Below are 26,279 nucleotides of genomic sequence, written 5' to 3'. Positions count from 1 at the left end.
AAATATAGGTAAACTCAAAGTAAAAGTTATGGTAAAATTATAAAATATGAATGTATTTGAATATGCTTTTTAATGAATAATTAATAAATGTACCTCAAAAGCCATTTTACCAACGTATATTAAATTGAAAACCAGACATTTCTCAAGGATTTGCATCGTCTCCACAGGGATATTAGAGTCAACCACTGGAGATTTAAATCTATTTCATGAACTCAAAGAACGAGACACACTGCTTTTACAGTTAGTGTCAGGTTTATTTACAGCAGACTCCTGAATGAGGAGGACATGGACTCATGGTACAATACACAGTTCTTGGTTTAGTTGATTCGCCGTTTCTTCTACGCAGAATCCACTCCTTAAAATTCAGGTGAAAATAGAGATCAAGTCCTCGGCTGCAGGGCGGAAAGAAACTCAACTCAAGTTTTAATGGGACACAAATACAAAACAAAACAACTTCTCTATAAAAAACACGATCATCATCTGGTATTTATATATGTATACACACACAAATATATGTATATATGCATATAAATCATATAAATCTATGTATTTTCTCACCATGTCCATAGGTGGTGAGGCAGCGCTTTGCAGTGTCCAAAGTGCAACATCTTAATCTTCACTCTCTATTCAGTGGAAGTGAAAGCTGGTAAAAAGCTTCTCCCACCTGCAGTGCCTGTTGCTCCGCTGGTGAACGCCCACCGGTTCAGTACCGGGGCTCACATCTGCAGTAGCCCTCATCTGGGGAAATAATTCACTGTACAGGAGGACACTTAACATGCACAGACAGCTAGCTTCTAAAAATAACATGAAAACAAAGACATGTTTATCCATTCAAGCCCAACCACATTTATTGGCAATACTGGTAAAGATTTATGGAAAACCTCAAGATAAACCTTTAAAAAAAATAAAACTTTTGAGTGCACCGGTTCAGTAGAGAAGTAATCCAGTGTTGACATTTGTTTTCTGATGTCACATTAGGTCATTAAAAATGACCTAATTAGAAAGAAAAACATAAATTTTTAACTGTAATTAGCGTCTCTAAGGACTTTGTTTCCCTTTAGAATAAATATTATGCGACACAGAGGCTTATTTCTTTCAGGTGAGTAAAATAAAACCTCAAAAGCTTTACCAGATAAATGTAGCTGAGGGTCCCTTCTGGGGGTTTCAATAGCAACAAGTTATTACACAAGCTAGCCGTTTGGGAGTGATTCTAGAATATCACAAAAATAATTTTTGACTTATGGTTTGATGAGATGGGTTTGGGGTGAATTAAGTCATCGCTGGAAGATCACTTCATGCTCACTTATAGGCATGTTAGTGGACCCGTGATGCTGTGGGTCCACTTCCGTAGCAAAATTCCAGGGGATCCTTGTTAAAGCTGACATCATCTCTCATTTCATCAGGATGTTTCAAATAAAACGAATCTGATGGTCTCTGGCTGAGAAATATTATCAGATCAACAAAGTTACGCTTCCTAAATTGAATGCCTCTATTTATTGCCAATATTTCCAAGATCTGGATGATGTAGCGAAACTATGCTTCTGAACGGTGAGAGAGATATCTGGAATACTGTTTGCATAAAATAGTATTAGCAGAGACAATGTCAATAATTGTGCAAGAGGTAATTGGGTATTATCTACACCTTGAAATAAAACTAGTCAAATTAAAGATTTATCTGCTGTAAATGTTAAATATTACAGCAATAGAAAGATTTACCTTAAACTTTGTTCAACATCTTTACCACAGACTGCAAACGATTGCAGCCAGCACAGCAGCTCTGCCTTTTATTTGGTTTCCAGTGCAAAGATATTTAATGAAAAGCAAGACTAAAGGTGGTTTATAAAAAAACCCAAATAAAAGCAGGAAAACATTCAGGGTTAATTATGTTTGATCTCTGAGCAGCATGGCTGATTCATAACTCTCTTCCACAGGTTCAAACTTTATGATTAAATCAAGCGAACACAAACACACCCTTCAACAACTCCTCAGATAGGATTATCTGGACCAAAACATCCATCTGCTCAATGCATATCTTCCAAACCCGTTTATCTTCATAAAAAAAGCTCAGTTTAAACTCTGACAATAGTCGGGTCTTCATCGGCTGAGGTTAAACACTGACATTTACAAAATTCAGATCAGTTTCCCGATCTGCACCTGCAAACCCCCAGCAATTATAGATAAGTTAAAGCTGCAGTGCCGACAGTCCTAACACCCAGAGCGATGCGTGAGGCGGCCGCAGAGTAAAATAGAAGACTGGAAAACTTATTTAACATTCATTTATTTGGAAGAAAAAAAAAACAAAACAAAACAAAAACACTGTTTACATTTCTGCCATCAGCAGAAAACTGAAAAGAAAAATTGACCTCTGGAGTTTTTACATTTTTTCTCATATGTTTTTTTTTTTTCCTGTTTTTACAAGATAAACTGTTTACATGTTTCATGTGCTTGACACCCTTTGATTCAAAACACACAGCTCAATGCAAACCTGACTATTGTCGTCATTTTAAACATGATTTCAAATTAAAACAGAGTAAAAGAACCGCTTGCTCATGTGTTTCTGCACGCACGCACACACACACACACACGCACGCACTTTTAAGATCAGAGCGGGAAACTGTCGTCCATGAGAGACGTTCAGAGGTTCTCCGGGGTTTCTCTATTGCACAAAGATGGATCCACGCGTCGCCAATCTGAGTGAAGCCAGGCTTGCTGTTCGACATCAGTTTACCGCCCTCTTCAACATGCTCTCAAACACAAATACAAACTCATGATACCGCAAATACATGTGTACACATATATACAAATAAAAGCGACCCCGTCCGACTCCGGTGGGGAGGGGAGGCAGCTCAACAATTTTAATGCATCATTTCTGTATATGCAAAGAATAAAACTTTTCTAAATAAAATACATAGTTATCTGTTGGGTAAGGACAGCAGATGAACAGAAGACGGAGGGGTAAAGGTGATGAGGGAGGGGGGGCAGGGGCACAGGGAGTGTAGCAAGAGGGCAGGAGCACCAATGGGAGCTTGGTGGGGGTAAGGGGTGATGAAACAGGGAGACTGAAGAAGAGGGATGATTCTGGGCTGTGTTGCTGTTCCTGTGCAACACTCCATCTCTTCTCCACTTGTTAAAGTTCTTTGATAATATTAACATTAATTATAATGACCACAACAATGCTAAAAAAATACATATAAACCCCAGCCATGTCTCACAACTGTAAGTCCACGAAAATAGGAGGTGGGAGGGGAGAGAGGCCTGGTCCATTTAGTTCATCACAGAGAAAGGAATCCAGAATGAAAATAACAAAAAGACTGAAGTTAGAGGAGGTGGGAAATTTGAGAATGGCCATGTGGAGGGAGGCTGAGAGGAGGAAAGGGCAGAGGAGGGGAGAAAAGGAAAGGAGACAAAGACGAGGGCAGCACAAAAACAGCAGAGGCAGGATGTGCTGTAATGGACAGGAAAGAAACGGCTAAGAGGAAGCGGAGATGAAACGAGGAAGGATGTACGGAGCAAAGATGAGTCGTGTCTGGGTTGTTGTGATCCACACTCTGGTGTCCTTTCTGAGGGTCTTTTTTTTTTTTCTCTTCACAGATCGGTGGAAAGCATGAAGTGATGACAACATGGCCTCATGGTGAGTGTGCCCTCTTTCCTTTCCTCTCATTAAGAAGAAAAGATCAGCAGTCATCCCCGCGCTGGTTGTTCGTTCCCCGGGTTGCATCATACCTCCAGGAAGCGAGAGCTGGTGGCTTTGGCGTGGAAAGGCTCGGACCACATTCGCCGCAAATCCCCCTGGAAAGACACACAAAATATACCAGAACTTTTCAGAATCTGTGTAAGTTATAGGGATTTTATGTGACAGACCAACACAAAGTAGTGAAATGAAAATGAAAAGGATAAAGGTTTCCTTTTTATGAATACACATAAAATCTGAAACATGCTGTGTGTTTTTATAGTCAGCCCCTTACGTGGTTTTTACTGCAATTATAGTCGCCAGACTGCTGGAGCATCATTCTTTGGGCTTTGCATGTAGAGACCAAACTTGTTGCTCATTTGTTTTTGCAAAAGAGTTCAAGCTCAATCAGGTGGGATAGAGAGCAAATGTGAAAAATAATTCTGCAATCTTGGTGTGAGGGTAACTGATGTTTGAAAGTGTAACTACTGGTTCTCAATCCTGTGTCCGCCATGTTCCAGGTGTTTCCCAACTGCATGAATGGGCGACTTCTGCAGAACTCCTTCTGAGGTAAAGCAATCATCCGAACCAGGTGTGTTGGGGCAGAGGTGCAAGGCATCAAATGGACTCTGAGGAGCTAAACCAACACTTTGCTGTTTGAGGTTGTTTTCCTGATGTTAGATGAGCTCACCTGAAGTTGTTTTGCAGCTTCTGGTGTATTTTAGACGTAGTTTGATTTCATTCATCTCAATCACCTATGAGAAGCTTCCATGTAGCTACTGAAAAAGAGCCTGATTATTCTGATGACTGATTGATTAATTGGATAAAAATTTGTTACATTCTGCAAACTTTTTATGTGATCACTTGCACCTCTTTTACACAACATTAGAAACTCGTTAGAAATTTTATTACCTAAAACGTAACAACATAGCCTTAAGATGTTGCGTAGAAATGATGAGTACGCTTCGTCATTTGCAAAGGGTAGCAAAGGGTGCATCTGCAGCTAAAATCTTAATTTCTGCCATAATTTCCACTTTGATTGTGTTGTTACTTCAGCAAATGGCCTCTTTTAGAGTCTATGTAGTCCAGCTAACAATTGATTAACAACTAAAAAAAGTTGATCATTTCAATGATAGATTAATCACAATTAATTCACCTGTAGATCTCTTTAGTTCCTCCAGAGTTATCTTGGGTCTTCTGATTGCTTCAGTGATTATTGCTCTTATCACCATTATTATTATTTGTGAAAAAGATTCAGCAAATAAAATTCAGCAAATTTGAAAATCATGTATCGCTTTTCTTTTACTACAATTATTCATTATGTAGATATTGTGTTTTGGTTTGTAATATAAAAACAGCAATTAAATGTATTTAAATTTGTCGCTATGATGTGATTTATCAAAATATTTGCAAGGTACTAGAAATAAGTCAGTTAAAAGTGCAAGTTTTATGTAGATTTGGTTTTGACATCATGCAAGAAGATTTGTCATCAAATTGTAAGACATTTTTCTTTTTGAAAAAAATCTAGATGAATGTAGCTGACACCTTTTTGTAGGGAGCAAATGGGGCTGTAAAAGTACCTTCAGGTAAGCCATAGTGAGCAGAGGCAGCAGGGTGAAGGGAACCAAGTAGAGCAGAGCGGGCTGAGCAGCACGATGGATCCTCGAGGCCACAGTGGCAGTCAGCAGACCTGAGGAGAAAACATGCTCAAAATCCCGAAAGGAAATAAACCAAATAGAGCAAACCAATCCTACGAGCAGAATGCCAAACGTATAAAAAGATCTTATAAAAACTTGACCTCTCCCATTGTGCATTGATCGGCTGCTTACCTACAAAGTATCCGATGAGAGTGCAGTGGAAATACGAGACGCGCTGCATGCGTCCGGACATGTTACCGGGCCCCGGGACCTCCCCTGTTGCTTGCTTCTTGTAGTTATCGTAGCGCAGGACGAAGCACAACAGCAGCCCCGGCATCACGATGTCTCCGATTCCCAACATGGAGAAGTGGCTTCCTGTGGAGCTGCGTGGAGGCAAAGAGCGGAAATGAAGGTGAAACTCTAGAACGGACAAATTGGAGAATAACTGCCACTTGGCAGTGGAGATTACACCAATCTACGCGTCACTCCATCATCTCTTTCTGAAACCGAGACGTTTCTATATAGACTGCTTTAAGAAAGGTTTAAGCCAAGAGACATGATTTCATCAGCTGATAATTTAGATAAACATCAAATATTTGAAGATGTATAAAATAAAATCCTATAGGGTTCCAGAAATAATTTCTTAATAACTAAAACAGTTTTTTTTTCAGGGCACTGTTATCACAAGTCAATACAATCTTCATAAACTTGTTGGCATGTTATGCACTACATTATCACTTTTAATATGTTACAATAAAAAATGTAAAACTACAATATTTTATCAATAGTGTGCAACAATCACAAATAAGATCTTCCAAAGTTTCTCAAACTTATGACATTTTCAAAACTGAAGAAATTTGGAATAAAAGGTATTTTAGTCTAGATTTTTTAAAACAGTTTTATAATACTCATTGGTCTCATGAAGATATTTTCTTTGCTCTAGTTTATCATGGACAAATTTAACCACAAATCTATTCCATGCTTTGAGACAGAGCAGGACCAAGGAGCAAAGAGAGGAAAATGAAGTCCAGATCGTCTCTTTCATCGATCATAACAGGAAAGGATCATTTCCCTGACTCCAAAGACTCTCTGCCCGGCTTTCTAACCACACAGAGTAGGCAGAGATTTAAAGAGGAGCAGCAAAAACAAATGAGGTGGATTAGCAGAGCTCGCTAACAACCAATGATCTCATCCAGGACATCTAATTGTGAAATATTGCCTCTACTGCCCAGATATGCAGCTGTTAGCATCTCCTGGCAGTCCTGCATAATAAAGTATTTCTCAATTAAATTGAATATTGTTTCTTTAATTTTTAAGTGAAAAGAAGAAACAAACTATGGTGTTGTAATAGGTATCCATACATTGATTTACATTTTCTTTAGTGAGTCTGAAAAGTTGATTTGAAATTGAAGTGATGGGTGGCTCAACCAGTTGTTTTCAGCTCTGCAAGTTAAGATGTTGACCCCTGCCAGATCTAATCGGCATCTCCGTCCAGGGAGAGGACTCAGAGCACTGTGCATTGTAAGTGTTTGATGAGGGACGGCTTGAGCACTGGAGTACCCTGTCACGAGAGCAGCTACCTCACTACCGACACTTAGACAAGGTGCTGATGTTCCTGCACGCAAACTTGATCTCGTCATTTCCAGACAATACTGCCTCGAAGATTTCTCCAGTCTATAAATAACCTTAGATGGTTCCTCTGTAACAGGAAGTGCTTTGGGAAGTACTGCACTAAGGCATGTTTTCTGAGATTATTTAGCTACAAATCACCAGCAAAGGTTCAACTTTATGACATACCATGAGTGAAATTCAACAAATCTACCCCTCACTACCCCCATGATTACAGTGGTGCTGGAAAGTTTGTCAACCCTTCAGAACTGATATATGTTAAATAGCTACAAAAATCAGCAGAGTTGCATTAAACTCCAAAATGTAGATGAAAGGAAAGTCCCAATTTAAATAATCTCTCATTTCATTTGTTAATTTGGTTTGGTTTTGCCTTCATCTACGTTTAAGAGTTCCATGAAAACCTGATGATGTTTTTGTCTGAAATATATAAAATTCTGGTAAAAATTCCCAAACTTTCCAGCACCACTGTAATGTGAGTGTTACCTTGGGAAGACCAGTTTGCCAGGTAAGGAAAGTCTGGGAACGTCGCGGCCCATTCCGGGCCCCAGGTGTAGCTTCCTGGACAGAACATCTATGGGATTTTCAGCAGGCTGAGTGGCAACTTTGACCATCACATTACTGTTGAAGATGTACGCTGAGAAGAACACCTTTAGGAGGAGAGGAGAGAGAAAAACATCAAAATTATTTGCATTCAGCCTTTTTATTGCCTGATGAGCAAAAAAATACTTTTTTTCTGTGGAAGCTTTGAGAAGCTAGTTTGCTTAGAGCAGTTGGGGTAAACGGTAAATGTAAAAGATGTGTTGGAAAAACTCAATTGGCTCAGATCTAAGGGGAAATTAGTGCAAAACAACAACTACTTCTTGAGAGAAATGAGTTTCTAGACACACATTTACTCTAAAGATTGAGTTTTTGTTTTAATCCCTTCTGTGGGGTGGGGATCTAAGTAATAACATTTCTCGTATTTTGGACACACATGGTCTTTGATGCTTTAATTGAACAGCTTTAAATGAAAAATAAAGCCAATTTGAGTATGGCACATGTATCATTATATTAATTATTCTAGAATAAACAGTTGAGATCAATTAAGTCAACCAAAAAATTTAAAATAAATGCAAGTAAAAGCCAAAAACAAGTGAAAACCAAAAACTTGCACAATATTTTTAAAGATATTATGCAATCCCACTCCCTGTGTTAAAAAAAAAAAAAAAAATTCTTCAAATCTGTAGCATTTTCTTATCAATAAAATACAGAACACCCCCCACAATGCAGGCTTACCTCTGGCTGTGTTTACATCTTTCATAGTTAGCAATTGTTCCTTGAGTACCGACTAGCCATTCTTTAAACTCACTGAGAATGACTGCATTCACAGATCACATCCCCCTTCTGAGCAGTAGCAAGACAAGCACAAGGCCACAAAGACAAGCAAAGGCTTTCATAAACCCGAATCGCTCTCATTTTCTGAAAACCTCCTGGAGTCGACATCTTTTATGACTCTGCTTCCTTTTAGTGATGCAGGTAGAGCTCATAGTGGGATGACTTCTTACCCAGAACACATCATAAATGAGCAGTCCTGACAGCAGCAGGCAGGAGACCTTCAGACTGGGAAGCCGAACAAAAGCGATCATGGCGACGCACAAGCCCATGGCTAAAGCTGCAGCGAGGGAAAAGAAAGTGGCATTTAAAAACATATTTCCACATTTTAGTAAAAATGAGCAGACATATTGAGGTCAAAGGAGTTTTACTATATTTTATTCATCATAATTATATTTTATGTTTCTTGAAACAACACACATTTAGCAGAAAATTATATTTTGAATCAATTTTTATATTGTAGCTTGTTATTCATTTCAGGAAGACAATGAGTTGCCTGAAAACCTTCCTTTTAGAATAAAGCACATTGCTGTAAACCTAAAGGCCAAGGTTCTTCTTCATGTGATGATAGAAAATTATATTTTATCATGTTATTTAATAAGCATAAAGTTACATAAAACATAGTAAGGAATTCCTGAAAATATGAATATTTTACAGTCTATGCTGAGACTCAAATTCTTAGAATTGCTCCAGGATACAATTTTATTAATGTATAACGCACACTATTACGCGCTGGTTCTTATGTTGAAGCCTAAAATATTTCTACTATGTTGATGTTCCCACGAGAGGAAAGCTCTGAGTGACGCACCGTCCATGAGGAGCCAGTGTCCGGTCAACACCCAGATGAGGACCAACATCACGGAGAGCGAGAAGGACAAGAGTTCAGCCAGGGTGAAGCGTCCACAGCAACCAAATGAAATCCTGCAAAGAAGGAAGAAGATAATCCTTAGAACAGGTTTTCTTAGGATTCAGAAATGTAGAAGTGGAAACCGAGCGGAAGGAGAAGAAAATATTTTGCATGCCACATAATATTTAATTTCCTTTTTGTTAGAATACTTGTGGACCAAACTGTGAGAAAAATGAACAGAACACAAAATGAATTTTTAAATCGCAACAAATTAAAAAGTATTTGTTCCCTTGCAGATTTAGTTTGTCCTTTTTAAAAAAAATCACACTTTGATGTTTGAGCTCAAACTAATTTTAACGTATGTCGTTTCTATATGATGATTTCATGAATCAGGAGGCAGACCTCTATTCAAACTGAACAAATCCTTTAAAAGCAGCAGGTGAAAAGTAATTGTCCTTCAAATCTCAGCTGGTTTTCACACTTTTGCCATAAAGAAACAATTTTGGTTAATATTTTACAGAAAAGTTTTACACAACCGCAGAGGTGAGATTTTAAGAATGAATAAACTGTTCGATGTTATTCCACACAGCAGCTTAATTGTACTTTGATCAAATTAAACTTGATCTGTACTTTGATCAAGCGACTCCAAAACCTTTGTTTTTTAAAAAAACTTGCTGCTGCATAAACGAAAGGTCACAAATTGATGGGCTGACATTCTGCCTTCAGGAGTTTCTCTATAGAGCCGAACTCATTGTTTAATCAAGAGCTGGTAAGTTATAGACGGTCTTACTGCTGTCAATTAGGGCTGTCGCAATTAACAATAAATCAGCTAATCATAAGATAAATGAAAACAAACTCAATAATTTCCATTTGTATGGTTTATTGTTTTCTTTTGTCTCTCTCTCTGTTTCTACCAAAAAATAGATGACAAAAGTCTTTACTTTGGTACATTGGTTTCAATTTGATCATTTTGTTTACGACTTCATAATTCATTATATTAGTTTTGTTGATTTATTTTGACCATTTAAAATTTTCACAGTTCCAGTGCTAAATATTTATTAGAATTAAAAGTTTATTGGTCTTTGAGAATGTAATCCTATATTAAGCCATTTCCATTAAATTACTTGAAAATCTCAAAACAACATTATCATTTATCGCAATAATTTTTGGGACAATTTATCGCAATAATTTCTGGGACAATTTATCGCAATAATTTCTGGGACAATTTATCATACAGCAAAATTGTTATTGTGACGACCTACTGACAATCATTCTTGTGTATGTGCTGCTCACCCCTTTCCTGGTAAACATGGCTGCAGATGACAGCAGATAAACAATTTTCCAGTAACATTCGGTTGTTTCTCCTCTATTAGCAGAGCTTGTATACACTGTGCATTTTTATAAGTCACCAACTGAATCTTTGACAAAGGTAATTAATGCCTATGATGTTTTCGATGTTAATATGTTGTTTTTTGTTCAGTTTGCTTTATGTGTATACTGTGCACTGCCTTTTGTTTTTCTCAGTTTTTTTCTTGATCCAATATAAAAATGTTTGATGATCCAAAGCATTTCAGTGCAACAGAAAATTGAAGAACTCTATCAGAGGTAGTCAAGGTATAAAGAAAAGATCAGTTTAGTTACAAAATCAAAATTTCTTTTATACCCTCAGTTACATTAACTTTTAGACCCTCTTCCAGTTTTACATTTGGAGAAAAGATTTAAATGCTAATGCTACAAATCTGCCTTGACAATGATATGGTAATATGCAGATTCATGGAGCGCTCTGAAAGTTTGTGAGCGGCGCAAAACAGCACGGAGCAGATTTCAAGACACAAAAAGCCACAAGATTTCCTTACTTGTTCTGCGGGGAGCAGGGTCTGGTCAGATACTGGCACATAGGTAACAACAGGAATGCAAATGCAATTGTTGCAAGAACTGAGGAGAGAAAGAAAAGCACAGCAGTTAGAGCTTCAGCCTAACACACCTTGACAGCTTGAAGCAGTCATTTCTGTGTGTTAAATGGGGCAGCTAATGGTCTTCAGTTTCAAGACATTCTCCAGGGTGTAACGACTGAACAGCGATGGGAAAGCCTTGTAGTCATTCTACATGTGTGGTGCTTTTGTGTTACCCTCTGGAGCCGCACAGTTACCTGCAGTGCAGATAGTGAAGACCACCTGAACCGAATCGAAAAAGAAGAACATGACTAGCAGAGACACAGATGCTCCTATTGGCAGAAACAGGGCCTGCGTCGAGTCTATAGTCTGAATGCCTGGAAAACAATTCAGATCAGAAACACATGAGCTTCCAAACATCAAAGCAGACAATCACGCAACTGCAGGACTTGTAAAGGCCTTGGCTTTTTGACACTTACTGTTGTTTGTGTTGCTGTTATTAAAAGACCCTGTTGCTGAGGGGTTACCGTCTTTATCCTTCTCCTGGTTCTCACAATCCATGTTTAATGACCTGCAAAAGCAGCAGAGAACCGTGTGATTTGGACACAGCATTACACTCCATTTTTCCTAGAAATGACAAAGCCATCTCCCTTTGAAAACTTGCCATTAGGTTTGGACTTCATTCAGGCAGCATGAAGTGTATTATTCAGACAACACCGAAAGTTCAAGTTGATATCAAATCGATGCAATCTTCTGTAGTTTAACAATCCCAATCAAAGTGTTGTAGTTATAACACTAGCAAATTTAGACGGAAATGTTGACTCCAAGATTATTACACTTACTTCATCACACAAGAAACAGTTTTTTATGCTCCAATTTAATCAACAATGAATTAAACAGACTGCTCCAGACAATGACTTTTACTTAAAAAAAATACAAAAAAGTTTAATGTCTTCTTTTTATGTTTATTGCACGTCACAAACAATTTAATGAAGTTAAAAGTCCAAAAAAAGACAACACTCCAATATGACAAAATCAAGTAAAATATAGTTCTTGTTCTATTTATTTGAACTTTAAGCTTATATTATTGGGGTTATTTTCAGTCACAAGTGCATCTCCAAAGGAGAAAATTTATCAATTTCTCTTAAATCCTTTAAAATACGACTAACACCTTAGAAATATGTTTTATTTATGAGTTAACTGGTTTAAAATATGTTTCCTAAAATATTATCTTCATTAGCTCAAATTAACATGCTATAAAACAGCCAGAGGAAACAGACACAGAGGACCAGATGAAGTCTGCAGATCAGTGAGCAGACATGATGATAATAAAATTCAGATGCGCGCCCAGATTCTTGTCCAGAGATCTGCAACCTGTGGCTCCAGAGCTGCATGTGACTCTTTGGACCTCCCATTATGGCTCTTTATGATTTGTATTTTTTTCAAACTTATGCATAATAATATTGAAGTTATACAGCAGTATGGCACAAAAAAGACAAGTTCTATTTTTTAAATTTCTTTTTTCATTAGTTTGAAGACTGTGCTTCTTTTTTTAAATGCATTTTCCACAAATATCAAAATTGCATTGAAAAATATGTCATTTTATTAAAACGTCATGCAGCATTCATATTTCTAAGTGTGTCTTATTTAGCTGGGATTGAAGCAAAAAATTGGATCGTATCAGTTTGCAGAACCTGTTCTAAGCTGGAATTAATCAATGTGTGCAACATCACAACTGCAATAAACTTCTGCAATGTAATGAAACTCTGCTTCCAATAATATATTTGTCCACCACGATCAATTTTTACTGTTCTTTAGCACCACTAACAATATAAATATTAGTAACCAAGATCAGAAGGTTAGGGGAGAATGGTAGGGAAATTGTGGTGAAAAAGGAAGATGGTAAAGAGGAAAATGGGGCTTAATGGTAACTCACTATTAATATATTAGATATTATTGCGTGAATAAATTTTTCTACAACTGTGCAACCCTATTCTGAATGTTTCCTCAAAGATAAAGTCCAAAGAAGACGCAACAGAAAATATTCTTTTAGGAATCTCCTCAGCCGCCTACCAGCAGCATTTGACATCCAGAATTGTGTAAATGACCAAAATTTAAGCATTTTTAACACTTTTTTTAAAATTAATCTTGCCTCTTTCTTTTGGTTGTAGCTTTCTGAGACCTAAGATATCAGAGGCAATGCCAGATGTATTAGTACCGTTTAGTTATCTTGCTATGACTAGTCTAGTTAACTGTGGGCCTCAGGAAGTGTGTGGTTCAAGGTAGAGAGGCTTCCTTTTAAGGACAGCTTCAGTTCACTTTTCTAGGAGCATATGCATGCACACTTATTTTCAGACATGTACATACTTCTCCTTTTTTTTAAAAAAATCTGATCTACAGGAGTCTCCTTGGTAACAAGGTAACAGAAAGCTGCCTCCGAAAGATGCAGGTAAACGACAACATGGGTCTAAATAAGTTTCAAATTGAGAATAGATTCATGCTCAACTGGCGTTAAAGTGATCATTTACTCACCTGAAGCTGCCATAGACGATCAGAAGGATGGAGATCAGGAAGGTGGACACCTGACTGGAGTCAACTAGGGAATATGCCCTAAAAACATGAGAGAGACATAAAAACAGGGTTATACTTCTAAGGAAAATAAGTAGGAATTAAAAAGCTAAAAAAAAAGAAAATAGCTTGAGAATAGTTTTTACACACGCAATTTATGCAAAATATTGCATTTAATTCTTAATATTTCAGGGACAGACGTTAATGTGCTATAATAAGTGATAATATTTAACAATCTGACAGCTTGATTTTACCCTTATAAGTACAGATCAACGTTAAAAACAAATGGGTCAACATCTTATTAGATTTGTACACAGACATATTGTAATCCTCACACTTTTTGTTTGATTTAAAACTGCTTCCTCTATCAGTGAACATGAGGCTCAAAATGTCTTTTGTTATCTATATTTTAGTAAAATCTTTGTAAACGTATATAAATTCGTAGGAAACAGCAAATAAACCATCAATTTATCTGCTAAAACCTTCAACTTCAACCCCTCAGTAAAGAATGATTCATTTAAAAACCGGAAAGCTCCTGAAGTCTAACAGGTGAACTCGTATTGTGGTGAAACATAACAGACAACTGAAATGTGACAAACCAAAAATAATATTTTTACATAAAGGAGATTATGCCCAAATACATGAGCTGAAAACTTTGCATGACAGGTTGTGGGTGTGGTTGCAGCGCAGAGGGGAATTACAGGTGCCGACATGCATGCTGCAGAAACAGTTAGCTTAGCTTGTTGCTGATTTGTGTTGTTGCTCAGACTTCATTTGTGGGTCATTTGAGCTGCACTGAAATCTGTCAATAGATGCTACTCGTACGCCCAGACAATGAACCTTCCCAGTTGTGACTTCAAAGCCTGATTTTAGTTACCCCTGGTTATTATTTGTGCTGGGTTAAGCTGTTTAACAAATATATCTCCACATAATTCATTCATTAGTTTCCCTTAATTAAATCTGCATTTTCATTTCATTACAGTTGCCCTTTTGGCAATTCCAGGAAAAAACAACAACAACAAATTCTTGGAAAACAGTGAGCGGAACAATATCCTTCCAGGAATCAGCATTAAGCAGTCCTGTATGTGTAAAATAACCGAGCAGCATAGTCTTTCAGGCTGAAGTTGTTATTCGTTTTAATGGAACTGGGTCAGCAACCACAGATCTACTACGAAAATAGGTTGGGTTATTACTCAAAAAATAAATGCTAGATATATATTTTTTTATACTAAAGCATAGTTTTGAATCTCCTCCAAATGTTTTTTTGAAAAACTGAACACATTTTGTTTTCCAGTAATCCTTGCACCCAACATACAAAATTGAGTCAAAAGGATACAAGTGAAAAACAACATGATAAAAATAGAAACGTAAACCTGGCTGGATTATCTTTAAAGTATGTGACCCAACAGGTATAGAAATATAATGTGACACAATATAACAATCTGAGGACACTTTTAAAGGCTGCAGATTTCCTTTAAAGGGCTTTAATGTTTATTTTGTACAGTAGAGTAACTCAGAGCAAAGGACTCAACAGTTGGGAAACAAGTGGAGAAATACTTTCATCATGGCAAGTTGTGGCAACTTAGAAAAAGATCAGCAGTTTTCAGATATTTGAAACAAAAAACTGATCATAGTTGTCGATATGGACCAATACAAAACACTTATATTGCGATACGTTTTTCAGATGCATTGTCCAGCCCTAATAAAAAAGAGTAGGTCTTAATTAAAAAGTACTAACTTCCTCTCAAAGTTTACATTGACATTAAAAGCTAAAAGAATAAATCTGATTTAAATATATTTGTGTTTTGGTTCACCAAGCAGTATTTTCCTTGTCAGACGGTGAGCTGGACCAGTTCTCGCTTGAAAAACTGGTTATATGAGAAGAAAACTGAAAGCCACCAGAACAATGTAGCATCACAAACACGTTTATCAAACATAGATTTCTACTAGATTTAGAAAAATATCTCACAATAAATCAAGTCCTTTCATGCTAATGTGCATAATCATTTGTCTTCTCACCTAAAACTATTCCATGTCTTCCAAGCATTAAAACAGTGATTAAGAAAGTGACCTTGCTCTCCTGCATGCCAACATTAATTATGTCACAGACTCCCCGTCAACACAGCGGGCTGCTAGACAGCTAGTTTAATCCACCACAGGCCTCATTCATATTCTGGTACCGAACTGGTTTGTCTGAATTCTGTGCACAGAAGCCTGGAGAACATGAGTGAGATAGATGAATGGAACATTTAAAAACAAAATACAATCCAGGACTGTTGAGAGCTGGCCGACGGCCTAAAGTGCCATAAGACGGCCTTGTTCGCTGACAGACTAGGTTTTCAATAACAATTCCAATACCGTCCTTCATCAAACCAGTCGCACGCATTACTTTAGCACTGAGGCACAGGTCATCATGCCACGAAGACGATTAAGTGGGGTTCGCGGATCTGTTCTCATCCAGTTAGAAAACTCTGGATGAAAAATAATCAGCCCTGCAAGCAAAAGTTACACTGGATTAAACAGATTTATTTTTAGTTTTGAAATCTTGAATTTTAAAGCATAACCATACATTTACTAATCAAATCCATCTTCATATTAGTAGACAGCCACTGATCGAAAGTATGATCAAACTCAAAATAAATGGTAGGGTATCAAAATAAAGCTTGTGACTTTGAACTAATTATAGTGTCATGATATTTAGACCTCATTCTTCTCATCATCCTCAACAACTTTAGCTACTTCCCCTTTTTTTTGTAGTGTTTTTAAAACACATCTTATCCTCCAGTGTAATAATAATTGCAAATGTGTGTTAAGAGTGAGGGGTGCCAGCTGTTGCTTTTTAAATCACATGACACAAACTATACTAAAAGTTCACGACTGGGAACAGCAGATACACTTTAGAAGATCTGGCCTATCATTGGTCTGTCACTTATATTGGCAAAGGTTGGCTATTAATCAAAACAACTAATAAAAATACAATTATGACCCGTTCTATTACCTGGAGCTTCCCAGGTAATCCTCCACTAATGCAGCAGCATTCAATTTTAAAACCAGTTAAAGATACACAACCATCAGTGGATAATTGTTTTATTTTGTGTGTCTTAGAACATGGTTTAAATTCTTAAGAGTGGCTCGACATGACTGTTTATTCCTCCAAAAATGGAGATCTGCTTTCCACTTCACTGGTTTAAATAACTAAATTTAAATAACACCTCCAAATGTTATTTGGTTACTTAAGACTTAAAAACATGGTTATTATTTAGGGTAGATTTTTACCTTAGTAACATAATTTGGCTCTGCTCCCTGCAATGGAAACAACAGGCATAGAAAAACACTCTCAGCAAAAGTTCTTGCAGTGGAAATAAAACTTTTACTGACTGACATATCTGTTTATTTTCTGATCCATGTTTAACTTTTAATCAGTTAAATATCTCAAAGTTATCAACTGTGGCCATTGTTGCTCCTTGTGTAACTTGTGTTTTTTATTATAGTTTATTCAACTAGATTATTCGTGGTAAAACAATGTGGTCTCTATTGCAAAAGGGCAAAAACATTCTCAAGAATTAAAGTTCCTCCATAAAATTGAGCATCTCGTTATTAACATTAGTGAGCCAACATAGATGCATCTCTTTTGTAAGACTCATGAAAGATACGTGGAGTGAAATCCTTGTAGAGTAGAAACATATCCACCCCCAAAATCTATAAATGTATTAGGAACATTTTGAAAAAAACAAAAAAAAAAATCAACTCCATCTTGTAAGATTTGAAACTGAATCATTTTCTTTTTAAGTATAACAAAAATAGCATCTTCAAGCATTTTCAAACCAAAACTGTTGAGCAACACTGGAATCTTTTAAAATGTCCTCATGGGGAAACTTCTGCAACTATGTTAATTTATTGCCAATTTCGCAAAAGCAAACCCCTGAAGTAGCCTGTACAGGGACAATGAGTGTCAATAGTGTCTACTGATCAAACAATTTTGATCAGTAGATAAATGGACATATTTGGTGACATAACCCTAGCTTCCTCTTTAAAATTGCACTTGCTCATGTGAACACACACACAAAAAAACAGAAATAGCTCCTCATTGCATAGAGTCCTAAAAATATGTCTTTTTTTATTACCATATTTAGAACTTTTATTTCACCTCCAACATATAGTTAAAAACAAAAAGGGAGAAATATTAATAGAAAATATATTAAGTACCATTTTACCCTTGTTACTAACTTTACTACATGAAACATGTAGGGTTTTTTGAAGGTGTAAGGTTGTTTTTAGTGAAGAGCAAAAAAGTACAATGAATTACAACATGACAAAATTTTAAAAGCCCTTATTTAGGGAAAAGCCAATAAGTCAGGGAGAATTAATTTAAAATTGTCACTTCCATGCTTGGCAAAACAGCAGACAAGACTAATTTTAAGAGTTAATTACCTTTAAATGTGTATTTCTGATTTAGTTGTGAAATTATTTTATTTCATCTGCTTATCTTTGGTGCCACTCCGTGTTTTCATTTATCTGCCAATTTCTTGCTAAAATGTTGAGGTACAAAGTAACACTCTATTAACATAAATTGTGTTTTCAGAAAAAACATGGATCTGCTGCATACAAGATATATTATTTTACAGCATAAACTGTAGCCATCTAAACTGTTTTAGATAACAAGTGTTATCTAAAAAAGTAGGGGAGTGGAGGGGGAACCTTTCATAGTTCTTGTGACATTTTAAAACAGCCTTTTGTGTTATTAGATCAAGATCACTGAGTGCAGCTTTTTCGCAATACTTTCAGAACCAACTGCAGACGCAAAGTTTTTATTTCGCTTCATTGAGCACCATCTTTATTATCAGTCAAACTCCTTTTAAGCAAATGGCTAAGGGCCAGGAAAGACCTGAGAAGACCTAACACAATTCATACAAGACTGAAATAGTATCCACATTAACATTTAAAACATAACTCATCTGAAGATTAGATACATTATTTAAGTGAAAACAAAATGCAATTTTTAAATCAAGATTTTTGTTATCTAACTTTATTGATTTAGGTTATATCCTATAAAATACAGAAGTCACCTAAAAAGAACCTGACTGAGACACAAAGTCAGAAGCATCTACCAACTTAGAAAATATTTTTTTTTAATTCAAAATAACTATCAAGTTGCAGTGGAGAAAAGAATTTAACCATTTTAAACCTTTTCAGGAGTAATCAGCATGAGTTAAATCCTGACGATCCCAAAATACCTTTGGGAAGCTATCCTAGTGACTGAAAAAACAGAGATCAAGCTTTTGTAAAAAAGGTGTTTGTCCAGTTATTTTTATTCCAGGAAAAGGTCACACCAACAATCAAAAATGGTGGCAGTGGTGGGACTGTCAGGGGAAGCTTTGCTCTCAAGGATCACTTGTATCTATTATTAATTTCCTGGCACCTGATTCTAGTTGTTACCGTTACTAGAAGTGGTGGTACGATACCAGGAAGTTAGTAAAGTAGCACAAAGAAACTGAAGAAGGACACTGTCTCTTGTACTGCTTGTGAATTGTTGCTTATTATGGCAATAAATTCCAACTTATGTCTAAAACCCCCCAAAACTGACAATACTGTAAGGATTGCTATTTGTTCAAATCAGTGATTATTTGCTTCACACAGTTTAGTGATTATAAAAAAAAAAAATAATAAATTACACTTCTTTGTGCAACGTTATGAAGAAGCCTACTTTAAAGTGTTTTGAGAGCATTATTTGTGTTTGAGGTGAATTGTCATGCAAGATTATAAAAGACGCTGTAAATACCCATTTATCATTACTTTTAATATTCCCACAATAAGTAATATGAAATATCATCAGATTTTAAGTTCATATAGCCAACCCCTCTGAACTGGCAAACAACAAGAAGCAGTTTTAAATTAAAACATTAATGGTTATCAAAAAACTAAATACATTGTCAAGAAAAAAAGCCCGTCATAAACCATTTCTTAGCTAAAAATGTCCAATAAAGTGGAACAGAGAAGGTGACAATTGTCAGGCCCAACTTTGTTGCACTTATTGAAATTTGCTTTGTGCCATTTTTCTGAACATAACACAGTACAGTTGCTAAGGACAAATAATAATAAGGTAATGTTGGTACTAGTTTTGCTTGGACAAAAGAATATTTACATGGTTCATGTCAGTGCACTTTAAAATAAATTAAATAAAAAGTGTGAAGTGTGTAAATAGTTACTAACGTCGAAGCACGTTGCAGAATTAACTCTCCGGCAATTGCTCTTCATGTGCACATAGATGCATCAAAACTGGTCAAGAAAAAATATTTCAACCTCCTCTATCACTGAAAGTGCTCTTTGCACATTGATGCGACGTGAGCTTGATTCAGGAAAATTACTGTTAAAAAATATGAGCAACAGTTTGGACAGAGTTTTAAGGTCAAGTGCAAAATACAAAGTGTGCAGATATCTGCTTTTCCTTCACATGCTCTTGTGTCTACCATCTTCAACATGAGGAACTGCCACTCTCTAAATGTCACCTAAAGTGTGATGGGTAAGAAGTCCAAGCTCACCGAGTGTGCAGTTTTGACAGCTGCAACAACAAAGGAGAGGAAGAGAAACTAGACGAGGTTTAATGCAAAATGCTGTAATGCAAAAGACTTGGGAGTCATATACTTTCTCCTATAAAAAGCTTCTGAAAGTTATTCACTGTATCTGACCTTGTTTAGAATAAAATTGCTTTAAATGTTAAGATGTACAGCTCTTTAACATGGGAATAAAATTTCTCACGTATAATCACAGCTATTTTCACAGGAAGCCTAAATGTACTCCAATACAAAAATATTTCACAGTTGTAAAAAATATTTGCAATTTATCCCTTTCTGTTCTTTCAAACCATTAATGGCATTCCATCATTCTGCTTAATTTAAAGAATTTAGTATCGGTGTAACGCAACATCTTCAATCTGTAAGAAGAAGCATGCCACAGCATAAAGTAGGTACGAGTATTTCTTTTCAAGACGTCAAAAGCACAAGGTTACAATTATTAGCTAAATATCTCACACAGGCAGACATTAGCTGCTCCATTTTTAAGAAATTAGAAGAGAGAAAATGCAGGAGTTTAAATAAAAAATTTATTAGACTATTTAATTGGGGGAAAAGTATTCAGAGAAAGTGCCATTTATGTATAATCAAAACACCACCTACTGACCAACTAATAGATCTGTCACCAACATAAAAAGTTATAAAGGATTATTTTACATACAAGTTATTTTCCTCAATATTAGATTGGGATTAGAGGCATTATTGTATTTAACTGTGACTATTCAGCTGTTAATCTGACAAATTACCTCCTTCAAGTAATTGGACACTCAATCATTTTTCATGTGGCTTAAAAATAAACATGCTTGGAGCAAATTTATGGTGTTTAGTTCAGCAACTGAATCAGTGATGCTGAAATATCAGTAATTGCTTACAGGTCTGATACTGGAAATTAATCTGAGTAACATCACTGCTTTTAAAATGTGTAAAAAGAAAGATGTGCTAATTTTTTTAAAAACTAAATGAAACTACAGGTTTGACAGATTCATTCACATCTGTTTTGGGATTGAGATTGGTTAATGTTCAATTCTGTCTATATTTCAGAGTTAACCTAAAATTACTGACAGATGTTTAACAATGCAAAAAGGATTTTGTAACACTGCAATAAATGCAGCATACTGCCAGATAGTCACACCCACTCCAACTTGTAGATGGAAATCTCTTTTTGTAATTGTTAGTTTATGATCCTCTCACAGTAAATAAGTCACTGCACATTTACAATTTATCTTTTGAAAATGAGGGATGAAAAACAGTTTTGTGAAGGGAATGCAGTTTTTGTTTCGTCTATCCATTCTGAACCCTGTGCATGTTTTTGTCCCATCTTCTCAAAAATAAAATCTATAAAATGAATTTAATAAATCTCTGACGCTTCAAGATTTATTCAAATAGTTCTAGTATAAAAATAAAAAGGTATAACTCCAGAGAATATTTTACAGGTCTAAAAAGCAACACTTAATGTCAATGAATGACAACACATTAAGATGTCACAAAATGAAAAATGGTGGAATAAATCATTTCCACCAATAAAAAAGGCAATTCCTGATGTGAATAGACCTTTAAATGTGTGCAGTTGCAATCTAGCTTTCCTCAGAACCCACTGGTCAAATCGGATGATTGACACGTTCGTCCACCATTATAGCAAACAGAACCCAAAAATTATGTAGCCTATACAACTCCGCAATAATAACAACAATCATTTTTTGTGAAGCAAGGGAATGAGTCAGAGTTTTCTACACGGTTCTATAACATGGATCATAATCATAAAATACCAAAGAAAAGATTGAGGTTTTTTTTTTTGCCTTCATAAAATAAGCCTAATTTTTTTCTCTTCTTTAGCTGCTGATTCACTGAGTGTTTTTATGTAGGTTCTACTCCGTTAGAAAGAGCAGAGTTTGAGCTTTGATTTAAGAAGTAGTTTGTGTGTTTTTCTGGGTATGCGTCTTTAGCTTCCATTAGCATTTCTTTCATTTAGCTGCTTAGTGTTGGAAGGAGGTTTTGTTGAGCTTGAAAATGTAATTTCTGTCATTTAGATGAGGCTCTTCCCATAACATGGATATGCAATATGAATATATTGGTTGATGGATAACATGTGCCTGCATTGGTTTTGTTTGTGGAAACGCTGCTGCACAAGTACCAGGGGTGCTCGGGATGTAGAAGTTAATACTGAAACTAGAGCAAAACACACATCCTGACCTGGAGCCACAATCAATCTGACACAGTATATTTTCAAAATACAGCCCAACTGCAATGAGGATGAGAGCAGAATGTATCGCAATGGAGATCAATCCCACTCATATGAGTTAACAGTAGATTTCTGTAGATGTAGAAGAGACTTCTTTGTAAGTTCAAAGCTTAACTCACAATGTTAAATAAATCCAGCAGCTCAAATGGAGATTTTGGTCAATACTGTTCGAAAAATCATTGTCAAGTGTTTGAATTAGATTAGAATATTTGCTTTTGCTTAAGATTTTCTTACAGTTTGTTTTCTTTTATCCAGGCCATGGGAAATGAGTAGGTATTCTTGCAGCAAATGCGTATTAGGATGAACAATTCTTTCCGAATAAAACCACAATGGCAGAATGACCTTCTATAAATTATTCATAATATCTAAACCAGCAGTCTGAAATTCATCCTCAACTGTCACTGACCTGCAACTTTTTGATGCATCTTTACTCCAACACATCTGAATCAAATGAATCATTAATGATGAGACCTTTGCAAAATTTGCTGACATGAGAAAGGGATTTTTCTGCATTTTAAATAAGGTTTGTTGGAGTCAGGCATCCCAAAGTTGCAGACCCTGATCTAAAGCATGACAAAGTACACATCAGACCGTGTGTTTTGGCATCTTTGTCACATCTCAGGCCGTAAATAATGTGATGCTAATTAGAAGATGACAGCTAATACTGTATTAGAGACCTCTGTTTGAAAATGGAAAGCCAATGAGAAGGATGTTGATATTCATAAGTGTATGAAAAGATAACTTATTATATTGAGGTCATTTAGTTTCTTTCCTTATTAAACAAGACACATTCAAGTAGATCAAGCATAAAAATGAAATAAAATAGTTTTAACAAACATGTTGAATGAGAAGATCAATGTACTGATGGAAATTCAGACCAACTAAAAGAGAGGTCAGTGGACTGTGCTAACCGTGGAAGTTGTATTTGTTATTCAATCAAGCTAGCTTCAAATTTACAAATTGTCCCTCAATTAGATCTGACTGATGACCAGCAGAACAAACGCTACATAGCAAGTTGGATTTTCTGAGTGGTGTGGGCTCTGTCCATTCCATGCATTCATACTTAGAAGTCATTTTTTTGGCCTGTGAACAAGTTAACAAAAAGAATACTCCCTGAAACACTTGTTTCTTACTTTAGTGAAAATCAGATAAATAATATGGACATATGATTTAATCTTGGCATCCTTTCATTTACTATTGAGGAACCTACAGGACTCCTTTGCTTTTATGGTTAATATTTGATCTTCTGAATAGTTGAAACAAAAACATAGTCAACTCAAATAAGTTTGTATGAATTGCAATCCCTAAAAGAAAACAACACTTGGCAGATCTGACCTCAATGAAATCTGAGAACTTGTGTTGAGCAAGTATACACCTGATCAGTGCATCTCTTATAGTCGTAATAGTTCTTGCCTCTAATCTGACGGCATTTGAAATAGTTACTATTTATGAAACAGGCTAATGTTCTACTGGTACAAGTATTAGAATACAGTAAAAAAAGTTATTTCTTTACTGTATTTATACACATGTTCAATACAAATAACACAGTCTAACTGCTTTCCCAACAAGATGCAACAATTATTCCTACAGCTCTTAAAACTACAGATTATTATTCATTTTCAATTTGATACATATACTTGAACAAATTATAATAAAAAAGCTACTGTAAATTAGGACTTTTTTAAGCGCTTAATGTACAAAATATGATCATGTTTCCCTCAGAAAACTGTAGAGTTACACAATAATTCTAAATATATCATCCCAAATTTGGTAAATGCTTTACTGTTATCTCAAAGGACTGTTTGCAATATCTATTGGCAAATAAATCCCAGGAACTAAGTCTAACAAGTTGATCATTAAGGCTATCTGATTGGGCAACTAATCAATAACAGGATGCTCAACACACATGTCAAATGTAGTTATAAAACAATATTGCCAAAGTATGACCGATAGGTAATACTCCTGTTACCACAACACCTGTGTTTTTTGCAGCTAGAAATATTTCAAGTTGGTTAAATGTGCATTTTTTGTGAAGGAGGAAAATGTGTTGCACCCTTTCAGCCATCTGGCTGGCAGTTTTCAGCTGCAGATAGGAGTGGATAGGATTCATACAGCTTTCCTCTATGCTAGCCAGATGCACTTTCTCTGGCATGTTTTTAAAATACTGTTAACCCATACATAAACACAGCAGGGTGGTAAAACACTGGGGATTTAGAAACAGCAAGTTTTTAAAACCTTGGTTTATTTGCTGCTATGAATGGCCTGAAACATGGGGTCAATTGATGCCGCCCACCTCCTCTGTGTGCAAGTATTTTTAAAGTAAGGAAGTCGTTGTTGTTAATTTAGTCTGTTTTCACCGGTATGTGACGTTCACACCAAGAAAAAGTACACCAACATTCCGTCAGAGGCTATGGCAAAACAAGTCTAGTCTGGTAAAGCCATGTCTCTTTCTCCCGGTTTTCTGGAAGGAATGATACTAACACTCAACCTTTGTAACAATTAAATCGACATTAATCAACTACGCCTTTACAAAAAAACCCAGTCATTTTCATTCATGTAGACCAACGCTCTCTTTTGCTCAAGTCACTAAATCTACACTTCCCATAACATTGGCAGTCATTACAACAAACAACTCATCGAGGACGTATTTTATTACAAAGCTGAATAATATACTATTTATTATAAGCAGGGGTGTTACATGATAGGGAAGCCAGTATTTTTCTGTTACGACTGCGATGCTAGTTTAGCATAACCTTTGTTATTGTGAGCTGTGGCTCGACGACAAAATGCTACCCAGCTAAAATGCTAGCATGTTGGCACGGCTAGTCTAAACTGTGTCGCTGGAGAACCTCCATTTATTGAACAGAAATGCGATTTTCGTGCCGCGATTTGTTCTGTAATGAAATAAAAAAACACCACACAAACTGTCAAACCCCAACATCAGACAACATAGCTAGCTCTTCGTTCGCTTTCAATAGCATCACTCGATTTGACCGCAGCTGAATAAAGTTAGCACAGCGTTAGCCACCACTGGCTAACCAGAGGTAGATAAATGTATCTATATGTGTGTTAATTTGGCTTCTACTCTTTCACAAAGGCTACTGAAATAGCTGAAGTGGCAAAACAAGTATTTATGCAGAACGGCAGGTGTTTGGTTCATTTGCTTTTTGACACAGTGTTGTCAGAGTTGGCAGTAGCAGGAGCTAATGTTAGGCAGCCGCTACTAATCGGTAGCGCAACGCCTGTGCGCACTCACCAGGATGAGTAGCCTTGCTCCGCCATATCGCCGAAAACAGTGGGTTCCGAGGCTGTGGCTAACACAGATTCAGGTCCCGGTGTCAGCCCGCTGGGACCGGGGAGCGAGGGGTCTCTGCTTTTCCTTCACAATCCGACGTCTTAGTAGTTACTTTTAGGTGACAACATGATGATACATCCCGGCGGCAGCTAGTAATTACTAGCTGAATTTCATGCAATTGAGATGAAAATGATGGTTTGCTATCGTTAGGTGGACAAGACAAAGCACCCCGAGGAAGAAAAAAACACACAGATGTTATTTTCGTCGGTCTCGCTCGTCTCCTGCTGTCACCTCAGCCGAGATGGCTCGGTCTGCAACGATGTTACACCCACTGTAGATCCATATTCTGTGCGATGTATCCAGAATAAATTCGGATATTCCTTGAGTCTGCAGCCCCAGCCGATATGGAAGACGCTCAGCTTTGTTTTCTATAGCGAGTCCGCGGGAACGCGCACTATCGCCCTGCTGTAGAGGTTTACAAGTGGGACGAGCACCGAAACGCTGTCATGCACTGAAAACGATTGCAATTATTTCCTCTCATCTGACAGCATTGCAGCCTGTA

The 26,279-nt window shown here is 36.6% G+C and overlaps 1 protein-coding gene across 1 annotated transcript; it reads right to left on the bottom strand.

The window, feature by feature from the left end:
- Positions 1–235: 235 nt before the first annotated feature.
- sppl3 (signal peptide peptidase 3) lies at positions 236–26,229 on the bottom strand. The gene is made up of 11 exons (XM_055040147.1): positions 25,679–26,229; positions 13,579–13,656; positions 11,526–11,617; positions 11,304–11,423; positions 11,011–11,089; positions 9,116–9,228; positions 8,481–8,587; positions 7,420–7,583; positions 5,500–5,690; positions 5,251–5,360; positions 236–3,789 (listed from the first exon to the last, which is right to left on the bottom strand). The coding sequence occupies exons 1-11, from the start codon at positions 25,702–25,704 to the stop codon at positions 3,718–3,720; spliced, it is 1,152 nt and encodes a 383-aa protein (XP_054896122.1). The 5' UTR covers positions 25,705–26,229; the 3' UTR covers positions 236–3,717.
- Between the last annotated feature and the right edge of the window lie 50 nt (positions 26,230–26,279).

The sequence above is a fragment of the Poeciliopsis prolifica genome, unplaced genomic scaffold (genome assembly GCF_027474105.1).
Source record: "Poeciliopsis prolifica strain line A6 unplaced genomic scaffold, Auburn_PproV2 SCAFFOLD015, whole genome shotgun sequence".
In the NCBI taxonomy this organism is placed as follows: domain Eukaryota; kingdom Metazoa; phylum Chordata; class Actinopteri; order Cyprinodontiformes; family Poeciliidae; genus Poeciliopsis; species Poeciliopsis prolifica.
The sequence above is the reverse complement of the archived record's forward strand: the minus strand, read 5'-3'. Positions and strand labels throughout refer to the sequence as shown.

What these genes read in the sequence shown, in the direction of transcription:
- sppl3 (XM_055040147.1), bottom strand. Translation starts at nt 25,704, where the DNA reads ATGGCGGAGCAAGGCTACTCATCCTG. An exon ending in GAGCAAGGCTACTCATCCTG is followed by an intron (nt 13,657 to 25,678) that starts GTGAGTGCGCAC and finishes TCATGTTTTTAG; the next exon opens with GGCATATTCCCTAGTTGACT. An exon ending in ATCGTCTATGGCAGCTTCAG is followed by an intron (nt 11,618 to 13,578) that starts GTGAGTAAATGA and finishes CTGCTTTTGCAG; the next exon opens with GTCATTAAACATGGATTGTG.